Source organism: Heterodontus francisci, chromosome 46 (assembly GCF_036365525.1).
Source record: "Heterodontus francisci isolate sHetFra1 chromosome 46, sHetFra1.hap1, whole genome shotgun sequence".
Classification (NCBI taxonomy): Eukaryota; Metazoa; Chordata; class Chondrichthyes; order Heterodontiformes; family Heterodontidae; genus Heterodontus; species Heterodontus francisci.
In genome coordinates this window covers 14,787,670-14,803,854 of record NC_090416.1, presented here as the reverse complement: position 1 = coordinate 14,803,854, position 16,185 = coordinate 14,787,670, and the positions used below count along the sequence as shown (strand labels likewise).

The 16,185-nt window shown below is 43.9% G+C and overlaps 2 protein-coding genes across 5 annotated transcripts; one reads left to right on the top strand and one right to left on the bottom strand.

The window, feature by feature from the left end:
- The first annotated feature begins 79 nt into the window (after positions 1-79).
- Positions 80-8,717, top strand: LOC137356873 (uncharacterized). The gene is made up of 10 exons (XM_068022712.1): positions 80-259; positions 1,607-1,765; positions 2,650-2,842; positions 3,116-3,448; positions 3,539-3,859; positions 5,550-5,651; positions 5,751-5,781; positions 6,010-6,062; positions 6,660-6,709; positions 7,224-8,717. The coding sequence occupies exons 1-10, from the start codon at positions 80-82 to the stop codon at positions 7,302-7,304; spliced, it is 1,503 nt and encodes a 500-aa protein (XP_067878813.1). The 3' UTR covers positions 7,305-8,717.
- Positions 8,718-9,465: 748 nt separating this feature from the next.
- Positions 9,466-14,711, bottom strand: LOC137356743 (M1-specific T cell receptor beta chain-like). Of its 4 annotated transcripts, none has more exons than XM_068022476.1 (6): positions 14,518-14,711; positions 13,525-13,791; positions 13,132-13,434; positions 10,622-10,741; positions 10,419-10,475; positions 9,466-9,936 (listed from the first exon to the last, which is right to left on the bottom strand). In XM_068022476.1, exons 1-6 carry the CDS (start codon positions 14,558-14,560, stop codon positions 9,890-9,892), a joined length of 837 nt encoding a protein of 278 aa, XP_067878577.1. In that variant the 5' UTR covers positions 14,561-14,711; the 3' UTR covers positions 9,466-9,889. The 4 variants fall into 4 exon arrangements, with proteins under 4 accessions (XP_067878577.1, XP_067878575.1, XP_067878578.1 ...); XM_068022474.1 differs by having other exon boundaries at positions 13,525-13,860; positions 14,518-14,708; XM_068022477.1 differs by lacking the exon at positions 10,419-10,475 and having other exon boundaries at positions 9,466-9,934; positions 13,525-13,860; positions 14,518-14,707.
- Between the last annotated feature and the right edge of the window lie 1,474 nt (positions 14,712-16,185).

The following is a 16,185-nucleotide window of genomic DNA, read 5'->3' as shown; positions in this document are numbered from 1 at the left end:
CCTGCAAAGGTCAAACACTCAGTGTTAAACCGCACACCGAAGAGAGTTTATTCATTTCTAGTGCCCTCGTTAATGTGACATGGCGCCCTGTTTAGCTGCAATGCCCGGTGTTTGGATAGGAATAACTGATCCTCAGTATCATTCTCTAAAGATCCATTCCATCCATCACCGGCGCACTGGGTCTGCAGTGTGTCCTGTCACATACAAGCAACACTGCAATAACTCGCCCAGGCTTCCACTAGCAGGAAGGACAAGGGCAGTGGGTGCATAGAAACACCACGACCTGCAAGTTCCCCTCCAAGTCACACACCATCACGACTTGGAACTGCATCGCCGTTCCTTCACTGTCACTGGGTCCAAATCCTGCAACTCCCTCCCGAACAGCACTGTTGATGTACCTACACCCCAAGTACTGCAGCAGATCAAGAAGGCAATTCACCACCACCTTCCCAAGGGCAATTTGGGATGGGCAAAAAATGCTGGCCTAATAATTGACGCCCATATTCCGAGAATGAATAACAATTAGCTGCTAGACTCTTGCTTTCATCGAAAGATAAGAAGTGTTTGTTTCTATCAAATTCTTCTTTCTTCCTGAAAGAAAACGCTTTCAAATGAAACGGTCAGGTAGACGCAATGCAAATCAGAGGAATAAAATGGTCCCATTCCGGTTAAAAGAAAAACTGCGGAGTGACTCAGCCTCAACCACCGCTGGATGCTGTGACCCGATTCTGTCAGGGTTATTTTACAGTGAACTCGCTCATCCAACCGCGGAATGTGGAGTGTGACCTCGACTCAGGGTCTAAATACAAACCCGGTAAAGACAGGCCTCAGGTGCTGGCCTGTTGTTGCTGCTGATCAAATGCCTGGTTCATTCACTCGCTGTAAACAATTCTAAAGCAAACCCCCTTTGATGTAATTGCTTGTGATCTTTACTGTAAAAAGTGCAAACAAAGCCCTGGGGCTCACTTCTGGAGGAATATCATTGAAAAGCAGAGAAGTGATGTTCTTATATAGAACCTTGCTTAGACCACACTTGGATTTACTGAGCACAGTTCCGGCTCCCATATTATAAATAATGATATTGAGGCACAGGAGAAGGAAAAGACAATATTTACGAGAATGATACAAGAACTAAAAGGTTACAATTGTCAGGAAAGATTAAAAAGACTGTGGATCTTTTCTCTAGAAAAGAGAAAGCTGAGAGATGACCTGATAGAGGTCTTTAAAATTCTGAAAGTGCTCAAGAGGGTAGACGTAGAGAAAATGTTTCCACTTGTAGGAGAGACCAGAACTAGGGGCCATCAATATAAGATAGACACTAATAAATCCAATGGTGACGACAGGATTTACCCAAAGAGTGGGGAGAATGTGGAACTCGCTTTCACATGGAGTTGTTGAGGGGAATAGCAGAGATACATTGAAGGGGAAGCTGGATGAACACATGAGGGAGGAAGGAATAGAAGGATATGCTGATAGGGTGAGATAAAGAGGCGGTGGAAGTAGGCTAGTGTGGAGCATAGCCAACAGCGATGGTCCGTGAGGCCCGCTTCTGTGCTGTAAAATTCTATGTGATTCTTATAAATATAAGTTGTTATTGTTGTTGTAGCAGTTGTTGTACTGTAACATCAAAGGAGCTGAACATCTATTGCAAAGAAGTCATAACTGTGCAGTGAACAGTTGCAAACACCCCGAGATTAAAATATACTGTGTAACATTACCATCCGTGTTTGAAACTGCCTTTTCCGAGTCCATCCACAAACCATTAGTAAATAGAATTAAACAATGAATTCAGAACATTTAATATCGGTGAAGCCCCATTGATGTTTTCTACCATAGATGCAGTCTGTGGAAACCTAATAATGAGACTTAACAGAAAGGAGGGAGATGCATGGAATGTTCAAATGGTCGGACTGAATTTAAAAGAGAATCATTCATTCAGATTCTAGAAAAGTGCAATGAATGAACATGTTTGTCCCATTAGAATTCCACGTTAACTCTCCGTCTCTCCAGTGTTGTGAGTAATAACAGACCAGTAACACAGCTTCATCCATCAGTTTCCAGTCTCGGTGCAAACAGCTATTTCAAGGATGTTGTACAACCTCTTGAGAGAATACACTATATTGGATTACATTCTGTACTCCTGGCTTTCACCTCCCAGACCCTTGACCTCCACCAGCTAGAAGGACAAGGGCAGCAGATGCAATGGAACACCACCACATTCAAGTTCCCCTCCAAGTCACACACCATCCTGACTTGGAAATATATCGCCGTTCCTTCACTGTCGCTGGGTCAAAATGTTGGAACTCCCTTCCTAACAGCACTGTGGATATACCTTGATCACTGCAGTGGTTCTGGACGGCAGCTCACCACCAGCTTCTCAAGGGGCAACTGGTGATGCCATCGCCGCCTGGTCTCCGAGAATGAATTAAGCATTAACTGCAAAAATAATATTCAGCAGAATGATAAATGCCGAAATTCACACCATTAGCTTTCTGCCACCCTGTCTGGAGGACAATCTAGTGAAGCTATTTATAGCCATTCTGCCAATTGGCCGATGTGACGCGCAGGCGCTGACCACAGTGGGTCAAATGTCTGAGATGTGAGATCCACCAGGACCCTGCACCCAAAATGGTGTCATACTTTCCATAGCTCGTCACATTTTCCACCGCATCTGAAGAGGCGCAACTCACTTTGACTGGGCTCAGGTCAATCGGCGCCCACTCCGCCTGCACAAACAAACTGTTGAGAGCGAGCACGGGGAGACCTCACCCCGGCTCCGGCCTCAGGATGTTCAGAGAAGATTTTTCTCTGTTGCTTATATTCCAAGTGCTCTGGATTTACGGTGAGTGAGAATTCTTAAATGGAATCAGTCAGAGTCAGTGTTCAGTGAGGTGAAAATGTGACCGAGTTATCCGGTGAAGGGATTGGGCCTGATAATATTAGTTTACTTTCCGCTCCTCTTATAAAGCGAAGAAAATGAAAATTGGAGATTAAATCAAGTCAACAAGATCTAAAAGCAATAATGAGGTTGTTCTTCAATTCTAGGCGATGTGTTTCAAAGCGGCTTCTTTCCATCTCTCAATAATCAGCTGTAATGTTACAATAATCTCTGTAGTTGCAGGATCCGGGCCCTTTCTGTCTCAGAGTCCCTTCACAGTGACAGCTGAAGTCGGTCAGCCGGTGGAACTAACCTGTCACCAACCTTACGAAGTGGAAGTAGTGACTAGCTATTTCTGGTACAAGCAGCTTGTGGGTGAAGCCCCGAGACTAATCGATATCCCACCCTGTGAGGCGACCGATTGTAAATTTACTTCTAAAAAAGGCAACAGCAAGTATGAATTGATACTGGAAATCCGCAATGTCCAGGTGAATGACTCCGGGTCCTACTACTGTGCTGATAGGGATGGCTATGCACCGCTCCAGAATGGACCCACACTACTGGTTGGAGGTAAGAGAGTGAGAAAATTGAATCCAGATCATGCACAGCATTATCATTTGGTGCAAATTAATCGTTAACTGTGTACCAATCTGTGTCCAGACAGTTCCACTGACAAGACGGCGCTGCTGGTATTTGTCCCGCCCGGTGAGCTGCATTTGAGGGAAACCGTCCCCTTAGTGTGTCTGGTCAGTGGCGTTTCCTCCAAGCAGATTGTTATTTTCTGGAACATCTCCGGCCAGCTCACCGAGGGACGGAGCGATTCCGGTACAATGCAGCCGGACGGGACCTACAGCATCAGAAGTCACGTCATGGTGTCGGGGGAAAGCCGGAGAAGCGGCGGTGTCTGTACTTGTATTGCTGAACTGGGGTCTCCGGGAAAATCCTGGACAAAGAGCGTTTCCATCTCCAAAGCAGTGTCAGGTGAGTTGGAGATTTGTACAATGAAGGCTTGTATTCAGCTTTAGCGTCAGTTGAAGGAGTTCACTAGCTTCTAAGCGCCTGCAGTCTGTAAATCAAACATCTGCACGGGACAAACATTCATATAGAAACATATCAGGACAAATAGTGTGTTCAGTCTGTTCAAATATGTTGGTAGAAGTTACGGTCATTCTCTGTCCCAGATGGAGATCTGTTCTTGGAAATACTTTCTGGGCTGAGTTTAGATTTCTGTGTGTCAACTTGGAATGATAGAATGATACAGAGCAGAGAGATCGCATTCGGCCCATCATACTTATGCCGAACCTCGCAAAGAGCTATCTTATTAGTCCCACCCTTTCCCCATAGCCCTGCAAAATTATCCCCTTCCAGCAATCATTCGATTCCCTTCTGAAAGTTATTGTTGCATCTGCTTCCTTTCAGAAAGTGGATCTTGGATTGGATTTGAGTTAAATTCTACACTGAACCCGTTTTAGGAGCAGAAAGCAGTGAAGAGATGGAATTGTTGGTAAAATGGAAGCGAATGCTGGGATGAGATGCTCCCTCATTTCCACCCGTTTCCTTTATCATATCCCGGTTTCCTCGTCAAATTGGTTGTAATTTTAACTTTGCTTTGTGATTTCAGCAATGGGAAATAACATTGACCTCAAGTTATGAGACTTCCTGAAATTCGCTTGTCAGAAACTGTTCGAGTTTAACACTGATAAAGCACATGGGTGCATGGACAGAAATCTTGAAGCTGACAGGGACAAGTTGAAATGGCTGTTAAATGACATATTGGATCCTTGGCTTTGTTAATAGAGGAATCGAGCACAAGAGAATGTTGTACTTTATATATCACTGGTCGGGCCCCAGCTGGAAGATTGTCTTCAATTCTGTGCATCACACTTTATCAAGGATTTCAAAAGTCTTAAGACAGAGGAGATTTACTAGAATGCTCCCAGGGATGAGGGACTTCAGTTAATGTGGAGAGACTGGAGAAGCTGGGATTGTTCTCATTACAGCAGAGAAGGTTAAGAGGAGATGTCATAGAGGTATTCAAAATCATGAAGGGTTTTGTTAGAGTAAATAAGGAAACACTGTTTCTAGTGGCAGGAGGGTCATTAACCAGAGGGACACAGATCTAAGATCACTGGCAAAAGAACCAGAGGGAGATGAGGAGAATGTTTTTCACACAGTGAGTTGTTGTGATCTGGAACGCGCTGCCTGTAACGGCTGTGGAAGCAGATTCGATAGTAACTTTCAAAAGGAAATTGGATAAATACTTGCAGGAATAATATTAACAGAACTGTGGGGGAAAGAGCTAGGGGTGTATTGGAATTAATTGGATAGCTCATTCAAATGGCGAGCATAGGCACGATGGGCCGAATTGTCTCCTCCTGTGCTGTATGATTCTATGACTCAGTTTTCAAATAAAAGTTTGTGTTCATGTTTTGGAATCGTGGTACATTATACATTATACTGACAGTGCTGCCTGTCAAATGACCTCAACTATCAAACTTTATGAAACTTATCCCATTCTGTGGCTTCACTCGCCGAATATCGGTCCCATTGGTGGTTTTTTTTCTTTATTTCACACCGCGAGATTCTGACTGGGTCAAGTTTCCCATCAGAGAATCCCAGAAAAGAATGCCTTTTAACCGAGCAGCAGTTTCTAAGTGTTTTGTCTCTGTAGAACCGTGCAAGCTGACCGTTCCCGCTGCCATAACCGGAGCCGTGATCCTGGTTCTATTCTTGATCCTCATTTCCATTTGGATTCATAAAAGAGGCAGATCAGGTGAGGAATTAATGCCTTTTCGGTATATTTTAAGAATTGCTTGTTCAATGTGATTCCCTTCTCGCAGTTTGAAATGCTAATTACACTTTATTGTTTCAGAAGAACGAGTCAGGAGAGGCCACAATGAAAAGTGAGTAACTGAACCATTTGTAAAATTCATCATTAACAGTCTCACTGTATTTCACACTGTGTCAAAGCCAGTTAAAACCCAACACCCAATCCAATGGTATATGTTTATATTTTCTGCATTCTTTTGAGATTGATTCTAAGACCACTTCACAATTCTCTTACTATTTCTAGCACGTGAACCAGCATTCACAAGAAGTAACACTTGTTTGATGTTTTTGTCCGCATACAGTTTTAGCTTGAGAGAGAGAACGCAAAGAGGCGAAAGGAATCAGCGACGATCGGGTGAGTTGGATTCAAATGTTGGTGTGGATTGAATATCAAAGGCGGGAAAGCTAAAGGATCAATTAAGTACATTTCCCGCCATCAAAATGTTCTCAACCGCTCTCCCCTCTGTTAGTCCCACAATATAAGGCTAATTGTTGATTATTAAAACTGGCAATAATGTATCGGATGGACAATAGAAACCGGACACTGGCGGTAGGTCATTCGATTCCATCTATTGGGGGGCATTGGCGGATTGAGGGATCACTGGCGTATGGGGAACATTGACATAGTGAGGACCATTGGCGTATTGGGAGGTCATTGACATATTGGTGGAACACTGAAATAATGGGATCATTGGTGCATTGGGGGATCATTGGCGTGATGGGGGAACATTGTCGTAATTCGGGTATCATTGACGTCATGAGGCAACATTGAAGTAATGAGGACCGTTGGCATATTGGGGACCAGTGGTCTATTGGAGACCATTGTGTATTGGGGACCATTGAGGGCATTGGTGTAGTGGCGGATCATTGGCGCACTGTGTCTCTGTAATTAATTATGGATCATCAGGACTGGGATAATATTTCACTGCATATCTTAATCATTAATACACAGATGACATCCGACAAACAGAGGCGAGGCGAACTCATCAGGGTGCAAAACAGGTAAGCTCAGTGAAACTGTTTGCACAATATACAGGAAGTTGATTTTTTTGGCATAAAGTGCCACATGTCTCATCCTGGATATTTCACATGGTTAACAAAGCAGGTAACGGTCTGGAGCATCTTCATATGTGTCGAAACCCTCCATCTAGAAACAGATCATATCCCACAGCCCTCTCCCCATCTGATAATGGAAAGGGCGGGTTAATCATCCCGGTGTAATGCCTCCGTCACACTTTACTGCGGATTTCCAGCAGTTTCTGTTTCTATTTTAGATTCCCAGCTTTCTGCTATTTTTATTCTGTTTATCTCGACAGTGAGATTAGTCTCCCTTCCCCCGCCTCCCGTCTTCCTCCCTCTTCCCACCCAATCGGGGATTGCTTTGATGCATTAGCCGTTGGAATTGCTATGAAGTTTTAGAAATAAGACCAAGTCCACGGTTGATTCACAGAAAAACCTGGATAGTTTGACCTGTCTTGAACTATCTTTGAATATTAATGTGTAATATATTTACCAGTCTCAGGGTGGACCAACCTACGCCTCCCTGGAGTTTGTTGCATTGGAAAAGAGATCAAAAAAGAAGGCGGGTCGGAGATAAGAAGCAGGATGGTTTCTATCCGGTGAATTATGGAGGAGACAGGATTTGCAAAAGAACCCAGAGCCTTGCGGAAATAAGAATGGAGCCAAGGAAACTCCTATCAAATACCTAAACTGTCTCCGTGCACTGGCCAGGGTTTACAAAGACTGTCCGGCTTGTTTTGTTAAATGTAAAATAACGTGTTTTGATTGTTGTTAAGGCTATTTTACTGTGTTAGTGTAATTCAAATGTGAAAAAAAACATTAAGAAAAATATCAGGCGTTTCACTGTTTGAGTTTCTCTGAGGCTTTTCTGCTGATCCTGTAGCTCCAGTCGCTGACAGGATGTGTTTTTTGACTAACGCCTGTATGTAAATAAAATAAATTATTCTTCGACTGTAACAATGCACCAGAGGTTTGTATTGATCAATAATTAGCTGATAATTAAATGTCATCTGAAGAAATCTTCAATTCCTGTTGAACAGACAGTATCAGTCCTGGATAGAGATTCTGTCAGTGGCGAGTTTCCCTATCAGGGATGTGATAGGTTTATTCATTTCAGGATAGGTGCAGGAAATTGTGTTTACTTCCATTTTACCTGTTTACCTTATTAATAGAGATTCATTGCCATGGCAACCGTTGAATCGTTGTATTTATGTGACTACCTCGATGGTAGAAGGCGATCCAAATGGAGTTTGGTATTTTTCCATCTCTGATTGCTAATTTTTTAATCCCAGCTTTGCACAACTTTGCGATAAGATATTCAGTCAGACAGGGTATTACACCATGTGTGCTTACAGTGCTTTACCCATCAGAGTCAGATCAGTCTAAGTCTTCCCGTTCTGATTACTCTAGAATCAGCAGATACAACACGATGAGATTCAGGAGCAGTAAAAACATTTCCAGGCAAAGACTCTATCGACATCCATCTCCCAGAAACTGTCCAATAAATCTCATGAGGAATGGAATGAACTCTTAACAATCCTGTTTTTGTTAATGCGAATGTAGATTGTATTGCATGGTTATATAAAGCGGATCTAAATTCACCAGGACGATATTGGGGCAGAAAGGGTTGAAATATGAAGACACGTTCCAAGGACTATGCTTGTATTCAATCGAGTAAAGAAGATTAAGGGATGAGGTATTTTAGATGATTTGACAGGGTAGGTGTAGAGAAGTTAATTCCCCTGGTGGGGAGAGTCCAGAACAAGGGGGAAGAACCTTCACAATAGAGCCAGGCCGTTCAGGAGTGGTCAGGAAAGGGGAGTGGAAGTCTGGAAATCTCTCCCACAAAAATGATTTTCAGGCTGGTGTCCGTTTGCTCTTTTGTTGGGAAAGGGTATTAAGGGATCTGCAAACCTGGAGGATGGATGGAGTTACCAGTCTTGTCACAAACTCATAAACCATCTCAAGCTCAACTTTGTAATGTTTATGAAATTGAAGGTGCAACTGAAATATAAAACATCATCTCAGTGAAACATTGCCTGAATGTTACTTTTACATTTAACTTGTCTTTCTTATGTGAGGAGCAAATTGTGTTATTGATGCAAATAATGTTGCATCGCCAGCAAACCGCTTCCAGTCACTGCCAGTCTCTTCTCTTTACAAAGTTCAAAATTATTTACAGCACAGAAACCAGACCATTCGGCCCAGCTGCTCCGTGATAGTGTTTCTGCTCCGCACGAACCTCCTCCCCCACCTCTTCATCTCACCCTATTAGTATATCCGTCTATTCCTTTGTCCCTCATGTGTTTATCCCGCTTCCCCTTAAATGTATCTCTGCTATTCAGCTCAACCACTCCCTGTGGGAGCGAGATCCACATTCTCACCACTCTCTGGTTTAAGAAGCTTCTCCTGAATTCCCCATTGGATTTATCAGTGACTATCTTATATTGACGACCCCCTGTTCCAGTCCTGCCAGTGGAAACATCTTCCCTACGTTCACACGATTAGATCCTTTCATAATTTTAAAGGCGTCTATCAGGCCACCCGTCAGCCTTCTCTTTTCTCGAGAAAGGACCCCCAGTCCGTTCAGTCCTTCCTGACAGTTATAAACTCGCAATTTTGGTCTTATTCTAGTCGACATAGTCCCACTTTGAAACCCCATGAATTTGCTTTATTGAGGTGTAGTGTAAATAGGCCGAAGCGAGGCACTGAGCACATCTGGATTCCCAAACTCACTCTTGGGATTCAAAAGTTCTTTTATTGTATTTGTAACTTGGACACTGATGGGTTATAAATATCATTTGAATTATAACCCATTCACGTGCGATACAAAGATGCACAATGAACTAAATAAAACACTAACACAAGCAAGAAGAAACCTGTCCAGGCTGAAGTGAAAGTTTAAATTTCAGTTTTCGGAAGTGCGCTGCTTCTGTCAGCCGTTCAGACCCTCCAATAGGTGAATGTATCGGTCCTGTATCGCTCAGTCTCTCATCTGACTGATAATTCATTATAGTTTCAATGCATTAAACCGGCAACTAAACATCTCTTGCAAGGGTTCACACTTCCAGGCTGCAATCGAAATGAGGTCGAAACAGAGGAAACATTCTACCACACGTCATATCCGGGAAGCTGACTGTGAGCGCTCGGTTTCCCGTCCAATCAGAGTGCGGGATCAGCAGGAAACGCCAGGCGAGCATAAAGAGTCTATGAGAGAAAACAGAAACCACTAACATGATCCACACCATCATCAGAGGTACAGGAGGCGGCCATTCAGCCCCTCGAGCTTATTCCACCATTCAATTAGATCTTGGCTGATCTGCATCTTAATTCCATCTACCCACCTTGATTGTGTAACCCTTAATGCGCTTCCCCGAAAAAAGCTATCAATATCAATGTTGACATTTTCAATTGACCATCCCCCACCCCCACCCCCTTCCTCCTCCCCCTCCCCCACCCCCTCCACCCCCAGCCTCAACAGCTTTTTGGGAGAGAGAGTTCCAGATTCCCACTCCCCTTTGTGTGAAGAAGTGCTTCCTGATATCACCCCTTGAACAGCCTGGCTCGAATTTTAAGGTTCTGCCCCCCTTGTTATACGAAGTTTCGAGACTCAGTGACAATAACTATGAATCTTAAAATTGGATAAAAAGTCAGTGAAAGGTAATCGTAGCAATTTCATTCATATTTCCCTCCTTTTCTTGTGCACGTGGTCTGGAATCCGGCAGTTCCTCATCACTGTTCATGTTGCCTGATAGAAAGAGGAACTTAAACTGAGTCTAAATGTCCACATTTCACATTGAACCAGTCCGCTAACGTGTAAAGAGCAAATAACACAATAATAAATGGATGGATTGGGAGCGCCACGGAGTTGCAGCGCCTCCCGACAATCGGTACCTGACTGCCGCTTCCTGCAGCTTCTTCCTGCGGTGAACACAACCATCCCGAGAAGGAGAAGCGCCGCCGCCGACGACAAACTCCCGTAAATCAAACCACAGGAGGTGTGCAGCGGAGACTCTGCAGGGAGAGAAAAGAAAAAAGCTTTATTTGAAAAGAAATCCAACCGCCCAAGCCTTTTGGCTCTTGGAGAAGATTCAGGGAGATCCCGCCACCGCCTAGTCAGGGCAGATAGGGCTGCAGCGGAAATGCCAGTCTTGCCAGGGTCACCCACATCCTCAGAGCCATTTTTTTTTTAATTGCTGAAAATCGTTAGAGAAGTGGAACGCATTTACACAGCTGAAGATAGATAGAGCGAATGAGACAGAGATAGAGAATGACAGAGAAACAGATGGAGAGAGTGATATAGATAGAGATAGGGATGGAAAGAGCCATAATAAAGAAAGATTGACAAAGATAGATAGATAGATAGATAGATAGATAGATAGATAGATAGATAGATAGATGGATAGATAGATAATGATAAATCTATACTTTCAGCGATTTGTGTATCTGTACTCGTATATACCTGCCCACAGACTGAAGATTATGGCCAGTGCCTCCGCAATTTCCAACTTTACTTCCCTTAGTATGTTTGGAAGCATTTTGGAGGAGATGTTGGCATAAAGGTAATGTCACTGGATTGGTACTGGAGACGTCCAGGCTAGTGTCCAGGGACAGGGGTTCAAATCTCACCATGGCAACTGGTGGAATTTAAATTCAATTAATGAATCACAATCTGCAATTGAAAGTTCGTCTCAGTAATGCTGCCATGAAACTATCATCGATTGTTGTAAAAACCCCACTTGGTTCACTCAGGTCCTGAGGAAGGAAATCTGCCGTTCTTACCTGGTCTGGCCGAAATGTGACTCCAGACCCACAATGATGTGTTTCACTCTGAAATGGCCGAACAAGCCATTCAGCTCATGGATAATTAGGGATGGGCAACAAATGCTGTCCTTGCCAGTGACAAGCACATCCCATGGAAAGATAAAGCAAATCTCATCCGGTCCTGGAGATTTATCAACTTTAAGTCCAGCCAGCCTATCTAATAACACCTTTTTATCACTTTTTTGTAGCCAATACATTGTCTCAATTGCCTCCACTTCCACCATGACTTGGGGCAGCATCTTCTTTCTTAGTCAGGACAGATACAAAGTATTCACTTAGCATCTCAACCTTGCCCTCTGTTTCCATGCATGAATCTGTTTTTGAGCCATAATCGGCCCCACTCCTCCTTTTCCCACTCTTTTACTGTTTATATACAGAAGACTTTCAGATACCCTTTTTGGCTGCCAGTCTCTTCTCATATTCTCTCTTTGCTTCTCTCATTTCCTTTATCACCTGTCCTCTGAACTTCCTGTGTTCAACCTGATTCTCAATTGTATTTTCACCTTTCTTCTGTCCGATGCACCCTTTCTATTTGATGTCTACCATTGTCATTATCCAGGAGCTCTGCATTTGTTTGTCCTACCTAACTGCCTCATGCAAATCTACCGAGACCGGACCCGAACCATCTCCTCTTTGAAGTCAGCCCAATGTTCCATTACAGTTTTGCCTGCCTACTTTTGATTCACACCCCGTTGAAGTTAGCCCTCCACCAATTAATTATTTTCACTCTGGATTGCTCCTTGCCCTTTTCCATAGCTAAACTACACCTTATTGATATAATGATCACTGCCTCCAAAATGTTCCCCGACTGACACTTAATGCACTTGTCCCAGATCATTCCCCAGAACCAAATCCACAAGTGCCTCCTTCCTGGTTGGACTAGAAACATACTAATCGAGAAAATGCTCCTGAATACACTGTAGAAACTCTTCCCCCCTCTGCCCTCTAGTATTTGCACCTCTCTCGTTTCCTTGCGGATTTGTTCCTCTATACCTTTCCCAATAGACGGTGGCCTATAGAACACACACAGCAATGTCATGGAATCTCTATTGCTGAATTCGCTACCACAGGGACTGGCGGAGGTAAATAACATAGATGCATTTAAGGGGAATCTGGATAAACACATGAAGGAGAAAAGATTGGAAGGATCTGTTGATAGGATGAGGTGAAGAGGGAATGAGAGCAGGTATATGTGGGGCATAAACATCAGCACAGACCAGTGGGCCGAATGGTCTATTTGAGTGCTGGAAATTCGATGTAATATAGGTAACAACACATAGGCATGGAGGGAGAAAGTGGTTAACTGGAAATTGAAGTTTTATTTTACAATTTTAATTTCCGACCAGTCAAGGTGCTTAATTCCCCGCCATACATGGACGTCCCAACGATACAGCTAGACTTAAAAATTCAGAAAGTTAAACACCGCAGTAATGAGCCATAGGAGGGAGAGGGAAATGATGAGATAATTTACAGAGACACACAGAAATCGGGAGAATTTTAACTTACGAAGTGATATTGCTAACAACTAAGCCTCACATCAGCATTAAATACATTAGTAAAGGGTCACTGTTAGTAGTTACCTCTCTGAGATGAGACACTTTCACTGATAAGATTCTCTGTAGAGTTGATTTGAACAGTACAAGTACAGACAACGCCGCTGCTCCAAGTTTCCGCCGAGACGCTGATGTGACTCCTGATACTGTATGTCCCGTCCGGGTCTATTGTCCCGGAATCGGTCTCTTCCTCGGTAACCCGTCCGGAAACATTCCAGCGGATGGGAAGGGAATTGGGAGACAGGCCTCTTACCAAACACATCAATGGGACCCTTTGCATGGAGGAAATTTCAGCCGGCGGTGGAGTTAAGAGAAACATGATTGGAGACCCTGCCGAGGTGGGAATTAAGATGTGATCACCATTCGACATCAATTCCTGCTTATTTAAGATGAAATGAGTCAAAAACTCGTAATCCTTACCTGTAATGAGCAATTTCGAGGCGTTTCCGAACATCAAGGGCTGCCCGCTAAATTCCTTAGCGGCACAGCAATAGAAGCCCGAATCATTTGCCTGCACATCCCGAATAATCAGAGAATAAAGAGTCGATTCATCGTTAACTTCCCCGGAAAATCTTCCGGCTGGACGGCCGTGTTTTGTCACGGTGTAAACCAGTTTTAAATGTTCCCGGTGCAGCTGTTTATACCAGTCAACCGCTCCTCCTGCTAACCAACCCGGCTGACAATGCACTGTAAAGATACTTCCATGTGAGACAGTCTGAAAGTCCGGAGTCTGGGATACTGCCTGAGAGACAATAACTGAGAGAACTAACTGATCACAAAAGGGTCTCTTATGTTGGAAATAAATACTGTTTCATATGAGGAAACGGCTACAACAGTAAACTGTAAAATGGACCAACGTGTCATTAATGATCAGCAAACATAATTGAGTCAAATGCTGAGGTTAAACTTGAGGCAATAACACGAGGAAGAGACAGAGATACTTTACAGCCATTGAAATCATCTTTGAAGTGTAGTCACATTGCAATGTGGGAAACACCACAGACAAAATTGCACACAGCATGATCCCACAAACAGCAATGTGATAATGACCGGATCATGTATATAAGTGATGTCGGTTGAGGGATAAATATTGACCCCAGGACACCGAGAAGAGCTCCTCTCCCCCGCCCCCCACATCCCACCCCTGCCCTCGCTCTTCTTCCAGTAGTGGCCGTGGGATCTTTAACATCCACCTGAGAGGGGCAGACGAGGCCTCGGTTTAACATCACTGAGGAAAGATTGGAGAAGGTTGACACTTGGTGTCATTAACATGACTAACCTGAGATAATGCAGCCCTTCAACACGACATTAATAGTATAAAATACAGGTAGGGGAGCAACCTTCTACTTTGCTGACTACCTCAGTCATCTTACGCTGGAATTCCGCCATGAATGAGAAGTGAAGAGGACAAACCTGGGAAAAGATGGAACAGCACACAGGGAATTCCGAAGCTCATCCTCTGCTAACGGGGCGGTTGCTGTGAGATTTGCACTGACTGTTTGCTCAGGTGTCTCTGTGCTGGGCCCGGCTCCAAAGACATGTGAAAATAGACATTTGTGCAAATTAGGTGGTGCGTTTAAAAATAGCAGGCTGGAAAATGCAGCGCGGTGTAAATTCGCGCTGTGGGTTTCCTGTTGACAGGTTAAGCGCCCACGCACAGATCTGCCTGCAAAGGTCTATACGTCACAGATCGTGTTCAACACGCATGAAAGGCCGGGTGCAGTCCAGGCTGTTTAAACTGTAGACAAGGGGCAGGTCTACAGTACTGAATTCAACACACTATACTCCTTTATATCATTTACCTGGGCACGGGGAAATGCCCCTCATTCCGAGTGTTGTGTTTTATTCACCCAGAACACATTAATGGAGACACCCTTATTTATTCCAATAAAAATATATCAGATTTAAGAAAGGTGGGATAATATGTGATTTTTTCAGTAACTTTGTCACCCAGTATCTTTATCCCGCCAGTCTCTTGTGTCGGGCTCCTCCCTGTCTCACACACTGTGGCCCAGTGGGTGGCGCTCTCGGGGTCTGAGACAAAGCATCAGAGGTTCACGTCCCAATCCAGAGACTTGAGCACAAAAATCCAGGACACTTTCAGTGCCAGTACTGAGGGAGTGCTGCAATGTCGGAGGTGCCGTCTTTCGGGATGAGGCGTTAAACCGATGGCCGGTCTGACCTCTCGGGCTCCCACAGACATTATTGCAAGGTTCCCTATTTATATTTATCTCTCAACCAACATCAGTAAAAGAAGTGCCCTAATCATTATCACATTTCTATTTGTTGGATCTTGCTGTGTAAAACCTGGCTGCCGCAGTTCCTGCATTACAGCAGTGACCACACTTCAAAAGTGTATGGTGTAGCGCTCAGGGACGTTCTGCGGCTGTGAAAGGCGCTACTGAAATGCGAGTTCTTTCTTATCTCATTCCCCGCGTTTTACTCCCAAGTGTTATTAACCGCAGATCAAAGGTCACCGCCGGTTCATCATCATTTATCAGCCCTGGGTGCGATTCTGATGGCGCTCCTGTTCTGATGTCCACGCTCGGCCTCAGGATTCCTGTATTCCAAGCCCCTTCCCAGCTCCTCTGGCGAGACAGACAGAATTCCCATCTCGATTACATTCCAGCTCTTACAACACATTCCCTTAAGTTTTGATAAAGATGGAAGTAATATTGCTCAGATTATAATTGGCAGATGAAACAATAAAGAGGTTTAACCCATTGGTATTTTGTAAACTTTGTAAATTGCAATCATTTCTACTTCCGGATAATGATTTGTGGGGAAGAGTTTCGTCCTCTGGAATGATACACATTGTGAATTAACTGATATTTTCCCAGTAGCATTCAGAATAATGAATTTTGAAAATGCATGTGTTTTGGAGTTTCTTGTAATGGGAGTGAATGGGGGAAGAATCATTCCTTTGCACTCTAAGCATGTAATATATACAGCAAAGGAATCTGTGTATTCAGGTTCAATATAATTGTTGCGAATGGACAGTTTGTTAGTTACATTACAGCCAGGCTGTTCAGGGGTGATGTCACCCAAAGGGGAGCGGAAATCTGCACCTGCAGGGGGTGA